Source organism: Eubalaena glacialis, chromosome 7 (genome assembly GCF_028564815.1).
Source record: "Eubalaena glacialis isolate mEubGla1 chromosome 7, mEubGla1.1.hap2.+ XY, whole genome shotgun sequence".
NCBI classification, from domain to species: Eukaryota; Metazoa; Chordata; class Mammalia; order Artiodactyla; family Balaenidae; genus Eubalaena; species Eubalaena glacialis.
The window spans coordinates 31,694,940-31,714,455 of NC_083722.1; the positions used below are offsets into that span (position 1 = coordinate 31,694,940).

At 40.2% G+C, this 19,516-nt stretch overlaps 1 protein-coding gene across 1 annotated transcript in view; it reads right to left on the minus strand.

Annotated features, from left to right (window-relative positions):
- CDC5L (cell division cycle 5 like) overlaps positions 1–19,278 on the minus strand; it is a 41,087-nt gene extending 21,809 nt beyond the window's left edge. Inside the window, exons 1-9 of the mRNA XM_061195030.1 lie at positions 19,116–19,278; positions 16,377–16,480; positions 14,807–14,968; positions 13,873–14,000; positions 11,981–12,080; positions 6,196–6,414; positions 4,517–4,661; positions 3,235–3,423; positions 339–487 (exon numbers count right to left, since the gene is read on the minus strand). Of these exons, the coding sequence (XP_061051013.1) occupies positions 339–487; positions 3,235–3,423; positions 4,517–4,661; positions 6,196–6,414; positions 11,981–12,080; positions 13,873–14,000; positions 14,807–14,968; positions 16,377–16,480; positions 19,116–19,160 (1,241 nt within the window). The 5' untranslated portion in view covers positions 19,161–19,278. The remainder of the gene's footprint in view (positions 1–338; positions 488–3,234; positions 3,424–4,516; positions 4,662–6,195; positions 6,415–11,980; positions 12,081–13,872; positions 14,001–14,806; positions 14,969–16,376; positions 16,481–19,115) is intronic.
- Positions 19,279–19,516: the final 238 nt, after the last annotated feature.

Here is a 19,516-nt window from a genome sequence, read left to right on the forward strand (position 1 = left end):
AAAAGCAACAGTAATACATACATAAAAAGGCTTAGAATTCTTATAAAATTCGCCAAATCATCATTAACAATGGATTGATCTGCTCTTTTAAATCAGATTAAAAGTATTCAGAAACGAGGTGATAGCACCAGAAACCCTGAAAAAAAAGGAAGCTCCATTTGGTATTTGACTATTTCCTGGATACTATAATGTTATTTGCTACTATGAGTGAGGAGAAATCAAAAAGCAAGTTAAACACTTATTTCCATTCTCTGCCAGCATTTCTAAAGCAAACATGTTGTCCAAGTCCTCGGATTCAAGTTTTTCTAAAGCAGAAAACAGTTATTTATTTACAATACCTGAATGGGGTAGAAAGAACTGTGTTTGGAGTCTGTACAACCTGCCGCTGTGGAGTCACACCTGAGAAGTCGCTCTCGTGCAAAGGGGTGTTAAGTCCACCTTTTAATGGGGTGTCCACGTTGGTCAGAGCCATGAGGTTTTGGGCTTCCTGATTAACAAGAAGATAAAGAAGCATGTTTTAACAGTTTAGACAGAAGAGCAAATTCCTCTCTTCTGATCCTACTACACAAATCTTGAAACAGGCAGAATTCTTATACATTTTTCTCAATGAAAACCAAGAGAGAAAATGAATACTGAGCTGTGGCAGAATTCAATACTTCCATTCCTTCTGTCAACCTAACAGTAGCATGTCAGAAGTTCTGGAATAGGGCTTCCCTGGTAGTGCAGCGGTTAAGAATCTGCCTGCCAATGCAGGGGACACGGGTTCGAGCCCTGGCCCGGGAAGATCCCACATGCCGCGGAGCAACTAAGCCCATGCTCCACAACTACTGAGCCCATGTGCCACAACTACTGAAGCCCGTGTGCCTAGAACCCATGCTCCACAACAAGAGAAGCCACCGCAATGAGAAGCCCGCGCACCACAGTGAAGAGCAGCCCCCCACTCGCTGCAACTAGAGAAAGCCTGCGCGCAGCAACGAAGACCCAACGCAGCCAATAAATAAATAAATAAGAATTCCCTAATAAATAAGTTATAGGGATGTAATGTATAGCACAGGGAATATAGCCAATATTTTACAGCAACTTTATATGGAATATAATCTATAAAAATATCAAATCACTATGTTGTACACCTGAAACTTATTCAGTATTGTAAGTCAGCTATACTTCAATAAATAAATAAATACATTTTAAAAATAAAACAATTTTAAAAGAAATCTCCCCAATAAAACATCCCAGCCAGTTCAGCCCACAGGAAAGTCTGGAGTCAAGGGGTCCTACCCACACCCAAGGAGTGTCTAGTCAGCTTTTAATTGCCCTACCCTTATTCCCTAGATATAGGCAAAGAACAAGATCAAAAGGTATTTGAGGAAATATCTAATATGAAAGATAGAGAACAAAACAAATAAACGAAACTTAAACACTGTGCAGGAAAAAGAAAACTTATAAAAACAAAGCAAAACCATCATTAACAGCCTCAGAGGAATAAAAAGATATTAATTAAATGAGACGTTTAAAAATTGAACACATTTAAAAAAGAGCTCTTAGAAATTAAAAATATAACGGTAGAAATTTTAAAAAAAGACAAAATTCAGAAAATCTCCTAGCAATGAAATCAAAGTCAATTAAGACAGAAAACCAGAGAGTAATAAGTAGCAAAATAAATTAATGAAAGGGAGGAAATTTTTTAATTTTCAAAATAACTTCCCAGAATTGAAGGCCATGAGTCTACAGAATTAAAAGAACCACCAAGTACCTAGCACAGTGGTTAAAAATAGACCCACATCAAGAAACACGCATGTGAAAAAGATAAGATCATATAACCTTCCAGAGAAAGAAAAAACCAGGTTTCCTATTAACAACCTGAATGGCACAGGACGTATCAATAGCGACAATGAAAGCCAGAAGACACTGGAGCACTGCCTTCAAAACTGTGAACAAAAACCCTTTCAATCTGGAATTCTATACCCTGTGGTACTATCAATCAGATAAGAGGGTAGGACAGTAATTTACAGATATTCAAGGTCTTAAAAATTCCATCTCCCATGAAACCTTCCTCAGAAAGCTACTGACAGATACACTTCACCAACAAAGGAGTCAACCAAAAAAGCCAGAGACATGGGAGCCAAGAAAGAGGAGACCCAAGGGACTTTCTAGGGTGACAGTCAAGGGAAAGCAAGAGAACAAGCTGTAACAAGATCTAAAGAGTAATCAGTCCAGACTAGAACATTCAGAAGTTCTGGGAACGACTTCAAGTCGTTGAAAAAGGTAAGAATACCTAAAATGTGACCAGATTACAGGAGATTTACAGTTAGTATAAAGTCCAGAACTGAATGTGTGCTAAGTAATCAGAAAATTTAGCAACTAAATAAAACAAGTATTAATTCAAAGAAAAACAAAATACTGCACAGTAATTATAAGGCATTTTGTGGGTCAAGTGCAGTTTGACCCACAGTTTACGTAGTGAATGAATGCAGTTTACGTAGTCATAAGGTAAACCATAAATATGGAGCTAACCAAAATTATGATTAACTGTAATGGAAGATAGGAAAATGGAAAGAGTGTGTATGCACAGTAGAGGTAGAAGGTGTGAGAGAGCCAGATGTTCAAATCCTTGGTGGAAAAGTACCTAAAACTGAAAATAAAACCAAAATGTAACAAGTGTCTTAGCAGTAAGGTGGTAAAAACAAAGAGCTATCACTGGTGCCTGTAGAGAGCAAGCAATGAGGGGCACTGTTTTTCTTACAAAGTCTTGCAGGACTATTTGACTCCTGAATCAGTACCTTAAAATTATATTTGACTATTAGAAAATTGAGATGTAAGACTGCTAAAAGACTCAGTAGTATTGTTAGGTTTGTCTATTCTCTGGCATGCAGACACCCTAAAGAACACACAGAGCTGTACACCCTATGTGCTAAGGAGAGAGAGGGAAATAGTACTGAAGGCAGTCTATGCCAAGCTAAGTACGGAATCACAAGGAAGTTTTAAAAATTACTGATTACACGTGTTTGATTTTTTTTCCAGGACTGCTAGGCAATGTGAAATTTTTAAATGCTATGCTTTACTGACAGGATTTAGCTTCCCTACTACAGAAATCTCTAGCAGCTATGCATTCAGGACTGTTTCAAACTGCTTACCCTAAAACACACAAAACCAAACCATTTAGTGTTCTCCTTTATAATACTTCTAAGGACAATAAACAAAATGAAAGGTTCACTCTACCATATGGCAGCCTACCTGCAGAATTCTGTCCTGGGAAGCTGGTGTTCGTGGTGTTCTCAGAGCAATGCTGTTGTTGGTGACATTGTACTCAGACAAGAGAGTACTGGAAGCCGAGTTTGTTATGCCAGATTCTTCAGCAGTTTGACGTGCAATTTCACTTGCTTGGCCTACTTTTACAACTTCCTGGAGTTCTGCATCTGAAATCTAAAGACACAGTTATCACAGTAGCAATATTTTAACCGAGAATAACACAGCTGAAAACTTCCACATTCCAGAAGATGAATTGCTGAAGCTGTGTGATGAGTACACAGGGGCTCGTTGTAGCACTCTCTTTACTTTTTGTGGGTTTGAAACTTTCCATAATAAAGGTTTTAAAAGTCTTCCCTATTTAATGTGGGGGAGGGGGGTGGAATCCCATATGTGACATGGAATCAAGCTGCAAATACTGAAATTCCTTTTCAGTATTTCCATACTGAAATTCTTTCAAACCAAAATATTTATAAATCAAGAACATAAAATAATAGTGTTTATACAAAACCATTTATCAATTGGGGGGAGGGTGGGTACTAAAAACCAATTAAAATATCACACAGAGTCCACAAAGCCACAATATCCCTAAGAAAATCAAAAGGTGTTATCCTTGTAATTTTACCAAACTAAACATCCTAAGAACTAAAAAAAAATTACAGTTTAAGAAATATCACTACTACGAATAACAGCACCTAACAAAATTATTTTATGTTTATGCCCAAGCATTTTGTATTGATGCAGCCAGGGCACTCATTTGCGGAAAGAAGCTGTTCAAGCCTCCTAAATCCATCCCTCTGCTCCATTTAACTGTCCAATTATACAGAGCTGTACTCGTCAAAACAAAACAAGAGCTTATTCAAAATCCCCATGTTTCTGACCAACTATAATTCAAAGGAACAGAGCCTATGATAAGCTGAATGAATTTTCTCTTCTCCACAACTCCCATGTTGATTTTCACAGCTATTGTCTCAAAAAGAGAAGGTGTGACACAACAAAACCTTCCCTAAAAGAAAGTGGCCTGAAGTCCACAAGGCCAAATACCACCTTTATCAGCTACAAAAAAGAGGTCTGGAGCCCTAGCCTACTGAAAAATTGCTAAGAGCTGACAACTACTTACTAAACCATCATATGAGCAGTTCAAGGCCTGATATTTCTTAAAGGTACCAAGCACCCAGCAAAAGCCTGGCACATAGGCCCGCAAACATTTGCTGGATAAATGGTAAGCATATGAGTTCATACAATGAAAAACCTGCTTTTATCAGATTACCTGAGGGGCAGGTAGTACTAGTTTGCTTCTCTTTTTAGTAAATTCAGAAACACCACTAGTTTGAAGAATTGCTGACGGTAAATCAGATTCTTTTTTCCTTTTCAAATGCTGCTTGTCTTTTTTTCTATCTCGTCCTTCTTTTTCACTGTCATGGATCAAGGTGGAGAACAGATTTTTTAAAGTTACATACAGGCAACAACATTAAACGCCATATAAATAGTCATATGCTCTGAACGAAATAATCCCATTCCTAATAAAATTATGACGAAAAGACAAAACAATATACATTAAGTTGTTCCCTACACCATTACCTACCCACTATACTAAGAGGAATGCAGACTTACAATATCAATAGAATTATTAAGAAAATAAGATATACTAAGTAATTTAAGTAATAAATATTAAAACTATGTAACTATAAAGACTATGAAAAGCAAAATGTTACATATAACATGGAAGAAAGCATAAAACTACTCCTATATTGTGACTATGTTCATGTAAAAATATGTGTGTGTACATAGGAAAATGATGAAGTATACAAAAATGGAAACAATTAAATGAAGGGAACAGAATTAAAACGTGAGTTTTAAAGTTTTCCTTTAAAACTATTCTTCAATTGTTTGCTATGATTTTTTTTAATTCATAAATTTTTTTAAAGGATATTTAAGTCCTGACAAATGACACCAGAAAGTTGTTAGGGTCTAAAGCCAGGCTCAAGGCCATCTTTTAAAGGACCAGGAATGCCTTCTCCCCCTCTGCATGTCATCCTCTTCTTCCATCTAGTCTACTCCTTCCAAATGACTATTTTTTCTTCAATCTCTTTATTTGTAGAGACTACCTAAAGCAAGGTCCTAATTTGAAAAATAAATACAACGGAGTACATCCAAGAAAATCCTGTTTCACAGTGACTGACATCTGTTGTTTACTAACAATTCATGTCAACAGAAATGGAAGGCCACTGGGGGAGTAGAAAACTAAAAATCTTTGACAATCCTAAAAGGTTCTCCCCACAACATTCGGATATAACAATTTAAAAACTCTAAAAATCCCTAGAAATAAACAAAATCCTCTGTATTCTAAGACATTTTATAAATATACCTACTAATCGCCATTAAGTGAAAAGATTTAAAAATGCATTGGTAATGTTTTTCCTTTTAATTTCATTTTAAGAAAAACAAGAGGGAATTCCCTGGTGGTCCAGTGGTTAGAACTCGGCACTTTCACTGCCGGGACCCAGGTGTGATCCCTGGTCAGGGAACTAAGATCCCGCAAAGCCTCATGGCGCGGCCAAAAAACCCCAGAAAAACAAGATAAAATTTTCACTAGAAAAAAAACTAAGAAGCAGCAGAAGAGATTTTGACAGATTCCTTCAGGCCATTAGTAAAATAACTAACCTCTTCCCAAAGGTACGTAAATGTTAAGACTGTGATTCTGAGTAGACAGTTAACTAAGAGCCAAGCGCTGACATTTCGAGAGCTTCGAACAGTGTTCTGTGCTAAAAACGTTACAGCCAGTGTCACTGGTTTTCTCAGAAAGGTGAATCCATTAAATAAGTACAAGCATTATGTAAACCACGTTGTGCTAACTAAGAAATATCTGGCTCTGACAAGGATAATACTTGGCCCTCCAAAAAATTACTACTATACTTTTCCACTTATAAAAACGGAAAGGCAACTTACGATCTCAGCTCCCCATCAAGATCCTGTTGTCTTAACTTTCTGAAATCGGCATCAAGAGCCTGGTAGTTTTCCTCAGAAGTATCATAGAAACCAAGAGCAGGCTTTTTTTCAAATGGGATTTCAGCGTTATAATCAACTCCTCTCTTCTTTTTTCTTTTCTTCTGAATTTCTATGCCAGCTGCTCGAAGTTCTCTTCTCTTTTGGAGGGCAGCAAGACGCCTGAAGACAGAGAACGCAAATCATCTTCAAAATCATACACCATTGGGAAAGGATGGATCATCCATCAGAGTTAAGAAAACTACCCGGTCACTTGGGGAAGAAATATTTATTTAAATCCTCACCTCACACCGTTCACCAAAATCAATTCCAGTTTTGATTTAAAGGTACACACATACACTAGAGCAAAGAGAAAAGCCAGAAGGAACTATAAGTAAATAGGTATCTAATCTCTGGATGGGAATATACTCACTTAATATAAATTAAATAAAGGGTGAAAAAAACGATCAACAGCTTTGAATTTTAAAATTTATATCCCTGTAGCACCATTTTTTAAAAATCATAAAACAATATTAAAAGGCAAATAATAGGAAAAAATTTTGCACTTAGTATTAGGAATGGTTAGACATAAAGAATCTAAGCAAGTTTTTAAAAAATGTACCCAAGGGAAAGGAAGAACAAAAGGAAATAAACAGTTCACTAAGGAAAAAAATGCAAATAGCTAAAATGACAGAGTGTACTTTAATAATTAAAGAATCACAAATTAAATCAAGTACCATTTCTACATATCTAATCAACAGCATTCAATTTTTGCTTTGTTTTAATGGCAAGGGTGCAAAAAGTGGACAGTCTCTCACAATGGTAATGAGAAAGTACAGTGGTACAGCTTTCCCCAAAGAGAATTTGGAAATACACACTAATACCCCTAACTTTTTTACATTTTTAACCCAGCAATTTCACTCTTCAGCCTTTAGCCTAAGGAAATAAATAGGGACATGTACAAGGCCTTGGCTACAAGACTGGTTACCAAGCACTGTTCAGAAAAGCAGATAAATAGACACAACCTAAACATCCAACAATAAGAAATTAGTTAAAATAATTTATAACATAGCTATAAGATAGGATATTATACGGCCATCTAAATGACCTTTAAGAAATCTGTAGGGCCTTACCTGGTAGCACAGTGGTTAAGAATCCGCCTGCCAATGCAGGGGACACGGGTTCGAGCCATGAGCCAGGAAGATTCCACATGCCGCGGAGCAACTAAGCCTGTGTACCACAACTACTGAGCCTGCGCTCTAGAGTCCGCGAGCCACAACTACTGAGCCCACGTGCTACAACTACTGAAGCCCGCACGCCTAGAGCCCGTGCTCTGCAGCAAGAGCAGCCACTGCAATGAGAAGCCCGCGCACCGCAACGAAGAGTAGCCCCCCGCTCACCGCAACTAGAGAAAGCCCACGTGCAGCAACGAAGACCCAACGCAGCCAAAAATAATAAATAAATAAATACAGATAAATAGAAAGAAATCTATAGATAGATAGATAAATAGATAGAAAGAAATCTGTAAATCTACTCTGACATGGAAAGATGCTCAAGACACACTGCTGTTTAAAACAATGTTATAAAGTTTACATGTTATGGAGCAACATGTAAAATTATATGCATATCTATCAGTGAATACGTGCATGGGGAGATGTGAAGGATGTTCACCCGAACAGTAACAGTGATAAACACAGGAGGTTGGAATTTCATTTTTTACTTTTTCCTTTGTACTTTCCCAAGATGTTAAAATGTTAATGATTCAATGATTAGAAAAGCTATTCAGAATATTAAGGAGGAGAAAAATCAAATTATAAAAAAGTATATAGGAGCAATTTCACAAACCCACTCCCCAGCAAAACTGACAAAAATTATTAAAAAAAAAAAAAGTTAAGTCTCTGGAAGGGATCCTAAAGGAGATACAGCAAATGAAGAAACGTTTATTCAAGAAAATCTACAAAAATTCGATAAGAAAAGTGAGAGCCTGTAGTATTCAAATCAAGACCCACTCCCTCTTCTCTTCCCCTGTCCCAGCTCAGGGAGACAGAAACTCCACTCCACACTTGGTGCAGCCAAGAACACAGGGTTCTCTCTCCCCTCCAGCTCCCTGGCTTTCATTCCAGGAGGGGCAGGACAGCAGCATTTCTCATCCTGCCTCCTGGAAGCCACTGCAGAGGCTAAGTTCAGACAAGAGTGACTGAGAAGGAGGGGCTTCCTTCTTCTGCCCAGGGGCTCTACCTTGGGCACAGTGCTACTGAGAATACTAGAGCCCAAGGATCCTTGCCTGGGCCTGTGGGATGAGGGTCAGGGTCAGGGTTAGGGGACCTGGGGCTGCTGCCTACCCCCACCCCCGACACTGAACACGCAGCTCCTAAAGTGGGGGTGCCACTCAAAGACAAGTACATCAGTGCCCCTGGATAGAACAGAGAATTCCAAACTCTCCCCAAAGAAACTGACTTCATTTGCAACAGGAAATGGAGATGTTCAGGCCTCAGGGCACGCTCAAAAACAGTGGAAGTCTGGTGAAAGGCAACTGCGAAGAAACTGACAGATTCTTTGGAGATGCAGCTAAACTGCAGGCCCACTAGTTTGCCAGAGAGAATCAATCTCTTTCAAAAAGTGGGAGAAGCCCTCCTGGGATGAGAACAACTACCAAACACTGACCTCAGAAACTATCCCTTCAAAGGAGCCGAAATTTGATTGGAACACTTTGTGGAGCAATTAATGCCTCAAGCCATTGTTGAAAACAATACAGCAATAAGCTGGCAATTAGTAGAGTTTAACAGCTGGGTGTAGCCAGGGAAGAAGATGTCAAAGAAAGTCCTGTCAAAACCACCTCATCCCAAGGCGACTGTGGGCACACCCAAGACTGTGTCCCCAGGAGGAGCAACATCAGAAGCTTCACATTTCTGGGTGGGGGATGGGGAGAACAGACTTCACTAAAACAATCCAGCTAGTCACTAAAGGAGTAAGTAAGCAAGTAACAGGAACAAGGAGTGGACGGGGGAGGGGGGGGGTGGCGGGGCAACACAGTACCCAGAACTGCTACAGTATATCATCCAAAGTGTCCAGTTCTTAACAAAAAAAGGTGAGACATGCAAAGAAACAGGAAAGCATGACCCACACCAGAAAATAAGCAGGCAACAGAAACTGCCTGTGAGAGCAACCAGATGTCAGCTTTGACAGACTTCAAAGGAGACATTACAAATATGTTCAAAGAACAAAAGGTAAGCACAATTAAAGAAGGAAGGTAGGATGAAAATGTTCATCAAATAGAGAAAATTAACAAAAAGAAATGATTAAAAAGAACCAAATGGAAAATTCTGGAATTGAAAAGTGTAAAGCTGAAATGAAAACTTCACTAGAACAGATTCGAAGTAAAGAATTAGCCAAGATGAAGACAGATGGATAAAGATTATGCAATCCAAAGAAAAGGGGGAAAAAAAAAGAATGAAGAAATATGAACAGAGCCTCACAGAAAGGTGGAACACCATTAAGTGCACCAACATATGCACAGTAGGAATATCAAAAGGAAAGAGAAAAAGGAGAATAAAACATTAGAAAAAGGAGAATAAAACGTTGGCTGAAAATTTCCCAAATTTATTGAAAACCATTAACCTACACGTCCAGGAAGCTCAACGAACTGCAAGTAAGATAAACATTAAGAAATGCACAAACAGAAACATTACATTAAAAATGCTGAAAGCCAAAGACAAGGAGAAAATCTTGAAAACAGAGACAGAAAAACGATTCATCACTTACAAGGGAACCCCAGTAAGATTAAGAGCTAACTTCTCATCGAAACAGTCTATACAGTATGATCTAATTTTACACAAATGTTACTGTATGTGTAGTACACATAAACGTATATCTATATTGAGAAGAGAAAGGTTTGAAGGGACACATTTCATAAGTAATTTTATTCTTTAAATAAAGAAAATAAAGACTTCCAATAACATTAGAAAACCTTTACAATATAATGCTAAGTGAATATAACCAAGCTATACAGCATTGTATCAACCATGCCCCAAAAAGAAAATAGTACAATACTAGTATTTTGTAGGAAAAGTGTTATTACTTTTATAATCAATAAAAAGCTTTAAGTTATAAAACAGATCTGTAATTTAACATTTAAAGTACATAGTCCTGCAGTACATTCTGCATACACACCAATCTAGTTAATTATAAGATATATGCACAAGGGCTTCCCTGGTGGTGCAGTGGTTGAGAGTCTGCCTGCCAATGCAGGGGACACGGGTTCGAGCCCTAGTCTGGGAGGATCCCACATGCCACGGAGCAACTGGGCCCGTGAGCCACAGTTGCTGAGCCTGCGCGTCTGGAGCCTGTGTTCCGCAACAGGAGAGGCTGCGATAATGAGAGGCCCGCGCGCCGCGATGACGAGTGGCCCCCACTTGCCACAACTAGAGAAAGTCCTCACACAGAAACGAAGACCCAGCGCAGCCATAAATTAATTAATTAATTTTTTTAAAAAATAGTTGTTAAAAAAAAAAAAAGATATATGCACAAGTTATAAAGATGTTCTACAAGAAAATCTACAAGAAAGTGTAGGGTACATTTAAATCTGGAAAAATGTATTTGTTAAAGCAAGCAATACCAACCATACTTGGAGATTTTCATGTATACACCTGCCATATCCCCGGGCCAATCCACATGGTTAAAAGGCTCAAACAATTTGGTCCCCAAACCACCATGGAAAAAAATGGAAAAGTGAATTTTTTTACCTTACTCACATTACTTAACCCTAAATAGTATACGGAACAGAAAGATGACTAAGACTCAGCAGAAAATTTAGAACCTCCTCTTAGCTTCTGTTTACTGTCCCAGGCCAGTCATACTCCCATCATAAGTAACTATTCTGGGCTAGTGGTTGGCCAGCTATGCCAAAAAGCATCCTCTGGCATAGAAGAATCCTCCATCCCAGGATCTGGCACTTCACAGCCATTACTGGGGAAACCATCAACACAATGCTAGTTATTAGGTCAGGAAGTATCAATACTTCCCAGCTTATGGACCAAAAAAGGTAGTTGTGGAGGCTGGGGAGGCTATTCCAATGCCTGAATTCCAAAAGCTAGTAAGCTCTTATAAAGTTCAAGTTTTCCCTTTACCCACTTCATCTGGGTTTCTAGGCCATTAGAAATGATGTCAACCATGGATCTAACCAAAAGGGAGGGGAAAGTGGAGAAAACCTTGAATAGAGGGCAATACTTAATTCCACTCACTTTTTAAATACAAATTTCTATGACAGCCTAAAATGTGGTTCAAGGCTCATTAACTCCCTCCACGTTCAGCTGAGTCTCCTATTTCACAGCCGGTGCCTGCCCAACACTAATCAAGGAGAGTAACTATTGGCAGTCACACCACAGTCCCAGAGCCCCGTGTGTCCTCCAGCCATCTGACGCCAAGATGGCTACAACAAATGAAGCTCCCCCATGCTAACAGAACAAATCCAACACAACAAGACATACATGTATGTCTATACCCGGGCATTACTTCTGCCATGTCTTACAAAACTTTTTTTAAATATGTATTTTTCCTATAACTGCTCTGAAATGGTTAGGAAAATATATATAAGACTTTTCCACAGTAATAAACTAAGGACTATTAGCAAAATTGGAATTAGACAACTCTAGTTATCATTCACCCAACAGGGTTGATAAATCACACAGTTTTATTGGGCCTAAGGATGCACAGACTAATCTGTTCAACTGTAGATGGAAAACAACCATACCTTGCTTCTTCCAACTGTTTCTCCCTCGCTTTCCTCTTGGCTTTCTTTCCCTGAGTATTAGCCAGGCGGGCTCTAGCTTCAGAAAGCATCTCCAATTCATCTGCAAAAATAAAGAGAACAAAAACTAACTTCTCCAACAGAAACAAGGTGAGAGACATACCCTAGTGCTTAAGATGAGAAAACCCATCAATATAATCATTATATGGTGCAGCATAAAGGAAATAGCTTGGGTTTTGAAGTCAGAGAAACCTAAGTTAAAAATCATGCCCAGGGCTTCCCTGGTGGCGCAGTGGTTGATAATCTGCCTGCCAATGCAGGGGACACGGGTTCAAGCCCTGGCTGGGAAGATCCCACATGCCGCGGAGCAACTGGGTCCGTGAGCCACAGCTACTGAGCCTGCGCGTCTGGAGCCTGCGCGTCTGGAGCCTGTGCTCCGCAACAACAGAGGTCGCGATAGTGAGAGGCCCGCGCACCGCGATGAAGAGTGGCCCCCACTCGCCGCAACTAGAGAAAGCCCTCGCACAGAAACGAAGACCCAACACAGCAAAAATAAATAAATAAATAAATTTTTATAAAGTTCCTACCAAAATTCTTACCATAGGAACTGTGGACTTCAAATTGCAATCCATTTTTAAAAAAAAAAAAAAAAAATCATGCCCACCACTGGATAGTTATGTGACTCTGGATAATAACGTTTCACCATTTATAAAATGGGAATAACAATTCCTACTTCACAGGGATGTTGAGAAGAACTAAGGAAAAAGAAATAGGTAAAGCATCTAGCAAATACTCATTAAACAGTGGCTATAATTATCATATCCTTCATTATCATCAACTATCTGGCACAGCACAAATTGTGAAATATTGTAAAAACTACTGTTTAATTATAAGGGGACTGACAATCTTCATTATCATTTTTCCTTCATTTTTTTCCTCAGAACTATTTCTCTCCTCCAGTACATTTTCCATAGCTCCCCAGAGTAGAACAAATTTCATTACTGATACCTTACAGCAATTCCTACACAAGGGTGTCCAATGAAATCACAAGGGAACTTTAAAAAACAAAAAACAAAAAAACCCTCAGATTCCAGGATTACCCTCCATTTCCCCCCCCCAATTTACTGACGCAGACCTCCTGGGGAAGCCCTGGTACCTTTATTTTTTAAAGTTTGCCATGTGACAGTGATGCAGCCAGCCTAGCCACAGTCTGCCTTTGGGAACAACTACCTTCAAACTTTTAAATTAAAAACTCAACAAATATTCACTGAATGCTTCACGACAACCCTGTGAAGTAAGATAGATATTATTACTCTCCATCTGACAGGAAAGAGAACCAAAGTTCAGAGAGATTATATGACTCATCTAAAGTCAAATAGCTAATAAGTGGCAGACATGGCACTAAACTAGATTAAAATCTAGTTCCTCTGATTCCTGATTCAATGTCTCAAAAAGGCATCATAAGTCTCCCTCATGGTATTGTAGTGTTGCCCTTTCAAGAAGATCAAACTTCCTGTCTGAAGTCAAAAAAGTAGTTAATAAGAGCACTGGATCCCCAAATCCTGACTTGTTGCCTCTCTCCTCGGAATAGGAATGAGAACACAGAATCCTAAAGAGCTTACCTCTAGCCACCAGGAAATGTCCAGTAATATCACACTGCTTAACTTACTAAATGAATTGAAACATCAAAAGATAAAGGGACATTATCCAAAAAGAGCAATTACTCTACGATAGACGGTTGGACACACTTGGAAAGATACTTAGAGTAACAACTACAGACAGAACCGCAATTCGAAAAAGTCAGAGGAGTTTAGATAAGAACTAAGAGAGTTAAAAGAAGGCCTGAGAAGACTATGGTTACCAAAGAAATAAATTCCTCACAAAAATACACTTACCCTCATCCATATCAATTGGATCAGGCCGTGCTGGTTTTGTTTCTGGATTTGGATCTATTTCTCCAGGTTTAAGTTTTCGTGGATCATCTGTTGTTTCCTCTTCATTGTCTCTCTGGGCAGCTTTATCCCTAGGAATGAGCCCAGAGTAATCAGTCACACTACCACCCATTTAGTCTTAGAAATACCAGGTTCCCTAGTGCTGGCACCCTTTTCTTTGAAAAACCCAACGGATGGGCATTAACAAAAATAAAACATTTCTACTATTGCTTCATCTGAAAGAGATGGTTTTAAATTTCTAATTTCAGTGTTTCCATTCACCATGAAACAGGATCCAAGCAGCTCCCTAAATCACGAATGCAGCAGAGCCACACAAAAAAGCTTTTAGTGAAGAACCAAGATGTTCCAATGGTTAACTCTCAGCAGTATGACTATGGGTGATTTTCATTTGCTTTTTCACTATTTTTTTCCCAGATTTTCTATGATGAACATGTATGATTTGTATAATTTTTTTTTAACATTTATTTATTTATTTGACTGCGCTGGGTCTTAGTTGGGGCACGCAGGATCTTCGTTGCAGCATGCGGGATCTTTCAGTTGCAGCATGTGGGCTCTCAATTGCAACATGCGGGATCTAGTTCCCTGACCAGGGATCAAACCCAGGCCCCCTACACTGGCAGCATGGAGTTTTAACCACTGGACCACCAGGGAAGTCCCTGTATAATATTTTTTAATTATTCCTTTAAAAAGTATATAACAGGAGACATAATCTTCATCAACCACACGAGACTTAGAATATACAATCCAATAGCTTTAGCTCCTCTGGCTTTATTCAGATCTGTAACTAATGTTTAAGGACAGAAAATGCTAAAAGTGTATTCAGCCTCATTCAGAAGATATACACACATTTTAATACTGCTTTTGGAGATTCACTTACAGAAGAAATTCATAGTGTTCCAAACACTGGGCAGCTGTTCTTCCAATGATTGGAGCAATGGTCCTCCACTGAGTTGGCATCAACTTGGCCAAGTGCAAGAGTTTTTCTTCTTCTTCTCTGGACCATTCTGTTTTCTTAATGCTGGGATCCAGCCACTCATACCTATTAAAAAGACATCATTTTATACCTTAATCAGTCACCCAGCATGAATATCCTCCTTACGTAATAGACATACTGGCTTCTAGTATCTGAAAAATGCAAGTTAACTCTCATCCTTCAATCACAAAAGCTGGGGTTTTTTTTTACAACAGAATATTCCCTATTTGGTTAAACTTACCCCATTCCAAATACCCTATCTCACTAAATTCTACTGTATTTTAATTATGCAAGGTTAGTAATGCTTAAGAAAGGTAACATGACTGAAACATGATCATATGCCTTCCTTCTCAACTACCAATTGTTTTCATTCATCTTACACTTTATTAGAGGTTTTGCATTTATAAATAAGACAAAACGACCTCATATTTTCATAGTGTTTCTAGTTTTCACAGTAGTTTCTGGTGCTTTGATTTCTTACAACACCTTGGCTTACTTCTTTAGGCATTTGACTTACACTCACTAAATGCTTTTCAAAATTGTATTTGTTTGGTTTTTTAATTTAAGTAAAACTACTATGTCAGCTCTGTCTTTCCTCATGCTCCACCTGACCCACCTTTTCCATCCAGTCTACTTAGCTGGATGAGAGGCCTGCAAACAATATATAAGCCTTACCAAACACAGCGGTAGGAGCTTAGCTCCACTAACAGAAGCAGAAATCAGAACCACTTATGCAGGCTGAGGACCATCTTCCTCTTTGTGGGCCAATCTCTACATTCTGATCCTTTCCCCTACCCAGGTGCCCAGGAAATTAGGTCACTCTTATACAATCCAAAATATGATCCTAGTACCACGTGGGTCAGGGCTGGGGCCAGATCACTCATGCCAAAAATACATGTAAAGAACTTAATATGTCCACCACCCTGTGACTTAAAAGGGGACACCACAGATGTAATGTTGGGTTACGTTATATTCTGAGGAAGCAAATATACAATGTTTCAACCATTCATGAGGAAACTCAACTACTGTAAGCTAGCCTAGAAAATTAACCATTATTTATCATTTATTTCTTTGGGAAAGTAAGTTCTAAAACAATCCACTTATAAACTTTTGGAATACAATCCATTTATAAGCTAGGGTCCATCTGTACCTAAAAGTAGTTTTATTTCATGCTTCACAAAGCACTCTCAAACAACATTAGCTCATTTGAGCCTCACATCTCCATCAGTTAGGGCCAAGTATTATCCCCAGTTGGGAGAAAATAGTGGCAGGAAAGAGGAGCTAGAAAATGGCTTGCCTAAGATCACATAGGAAGCAAATGACGGCTAATTCTTAAATCTAAATTCCCATCTCCCACTCCATACCTTCTGTTATATCACAATGCCTGCTTTCTTTGGTAAGGTTCAAAGAAATGACATTTTCCTCATCATAATTAAGGTCGTTTCGTGTTTTCCATTCATTAACTGGTACATACCATCTGGCTTTGCACTGCTTTGCTGATTTTCTATGCAGCAGTGAGGCAATCCTGGACCACTGGTTTTTCCCATATTTCATTACCGCTGCCTTCAGAATTTCATCCTAAAAATTGTTGAAGACAAACAGTGTATTCAATCACAAAACTCCAAGTGAGAAAAAACAAAATTAAAATTAACTCTAACAGAGTTGTGCTATGGAGAAAGAGAGATATCAACACACATATATCCTAGATTTAAAAAGAAAGTACAAAACTTCATTACAATAATAAAAAAACAGCAAGCCAGAATCAGTGAAATGCAAGAAATTAAGAACTCCCTTAGAGGGACTTCCCCAGTGGCGCAGTAGTTAGGAATCCGCCTGCCAATGCAGGGGACACGGGTTCGAGCCCTGGTCCGGGAAGATCCCACATGCCTCAGAGCAACTAAGCCCGTGCACCACAACTACTGAGCCTGCGAGCCACAACTACTGAGCCCGTGTGCCGCAACTAGTGAAGCCCGTGCACCTAGAGCCCATGCTCCGCAACAAGAGAAGCCACCGCAATGAGAAGCCCGCGCACCGCAACGAAGAGTAGCCCCCGCTTGCCGCAGCTAGAGAAAGCCCGCGCACACCAACGAAGACCCAATGCAGCCAAAATAAATATATAAAATTAATTAATTTTTAAAAAAAAGAACTCCCTTAGAAGGACATCTTACCCTCCCTTACACACAACCCCTTCCCTATCCCGTCCAATAATTGGGAGTGGGTACAGTGTGTAGCTGTTATTCTCTTCAAAAGAATATGGCTCATTCATTTATTCATTCATTCAAAAAACATTCCCTGAACACCAACCTTGTACCAGGTCTTGTGTACTTAGGGAAAGAGAATCAAATAGGACACATCCAGCCCTCAAGAAGCAAGTCAAGACTCAGGTGAATCCAATCTCTAACCCAGGCTTCCTGCCTCCAGCTTACGAATAGCATTTTCTCTTCAGTCCCATAACCCCAACTCTGACCCAAGAATCCACATCTCAGGTCTAACCTAAGAATTAAGTATTTCCCCCTAACTCACCAGTCAACTCTGTCTCCAGACTCCCCCAGTCTCTAGATACTATTTCACCAGGGCATCCATTCCAATATGGAATTCACCAATCCCAGGAGAGCCCGGCAAGCTAAATCACAGACACCAGGGATATTAGAGCCATAGATGAACGCACTTGGGACATTTTACTTTTAGGCTTTTTTCCACATTGAACTTGAGCTACATGCTTCATACATGAGCCACTCCACACCCCTATCATCAGAGACTCAAAGACTGCAGGGCTTGGGCCACATCATAGGAATCCTGCTGTTACTTGATTTTTGTACATCTGTCTCTCCCACAGAAGTCGTCTCTTCTCCAACTTAGCCTGGTTCCCTCTGTGCAAGCTGAGGCAAGGTTCTCACTGACTTTATGTGTAACTTTGTTGCAGTACTGCTATACTTAATCACAACTTCAAGGAAGTATATACAACAGTTATCTACCCTACTAGATCCATTCAGCAAAATTTCCCAAGCAAATTTTGTTTGGTACTGTGCTAGGTTCTACAGATACCAAGATCTGGTCCTGCCCTCTTGCAGTGCTGTCTACTGGGGAAAAGAAATAGCAACTAGCACTTACTAAAAGATTACTATGTGACAGACCCTGTTCTAAATGTTCCAAATGTAGTGACTCATTTAGTCCCCAAGACAGGTAGGTATTATTATCATCCCCATTAGAAAACTGAGGCTCTGAGAGGTTAAGAAACCCTCCCAGCATCACACAGAAAGATGTGATGCTTGCAAAAAGACAAAGCAAACTATAACAAGTGGATGAAAGAGTTGTCATGAGACCACTGGAAGTGCAACTACTTTTTACAGGATGAATAGGCAAAAATTCCAGAGGAGTTTCTGGACTGGTTTTTGAAGGAAGGTCAGAAAGATGCCAAGCTGTGGGAGGATATTTCAAGAAGGCATAAGATGTAAAAAGACACAGAGCATGAAAAAATATGGTGTTCTCGGGAAACTGACAAATTCAGTGCACTATGAACACCAACTCCACTAAAACCTCGTTTCTATTTTATTCATTCTCTACTGTTCTCTGGCTCACCAATGGCATGATCCACTACATTTCTGGAAGCAAAGAGACTACTGTAGGCCTATCTGGCTTCTATCCAAGCTGAAGCGGAATGACAGGAAGACACAGGCCTTGGGATCTGACGGGAGGGCGGACAAGTTATGCCTTGATAACAGACGACCGCAGGGATGCGGGCATAAACGGGCACTTTGAACCTGGCACTCAAACTGCTTCCCGTCTGCAAGGAAGTCAAGAAAAAAACAAAGTTGTCGCCACAGCACTTCTTCATTTTTGAATATCAGAGAGAGGCACGATGCCTGGGCTGAGAAACGGGGGTGCCCCAAAGACCGACTCTAGCGGTTATCCTAGCTCTCCCTCCACACTGTGAGTTCCACCAGGGCAGAGGGCGCGTCCTCAATTCAACAAATGTTCACTGAGGGCCTAACGAGTGCCCGGCAGGTAATCAAGTGGTTAAATCACAGTCCCCGTCCTTGAGGTGCTCAGATAACGTAGGACCGGGCACAAGGTAAAGGCCCCGAGGGTCGGCGCCGCACCGCCCCCCACGCAGACCCCGCAGGCAACCTCCCCGCCTCCCCGACCTCCGCGCGCCTGCGCACCAGCAGCCGGAGGGGCGGAGGGCAGCGGACGGCGGGAAAAGGGGACTTACCTCAGTATTCCTCCACACGCCCCCCTTTATCATAATTCGAGGCATCTTGGCGGCGGGGTGTCTCGGCAAGCGGCCGAGTGGAGCTTCTGAGAAGTAGTAACGGCGCTGCGGCCACAGCACCCAAAGCCGTCACTTCCTCCAAGCGCAACCTTCTGCTTTGAAGAGCTCTGCGCAGGCGCAAGGCGGGGTTGGGGGGGGAGGAGAAGCATGAGTAGCAAGTCTCGCGAGAACTCGAGCGACTGAAAGGAAATAAGTGCTTTGTTGTTAAAGCTCTACTCTAGGAAGACTGACAGAAAATCATCAAACCACTCTAAGCCAAAGCGCCCTTCGCCGCACGCATGCCCAAAATAGATTGGAAGAGGCCATGGCTCTCGCGAGATATCGGCGGTGGCTCTTGGCAG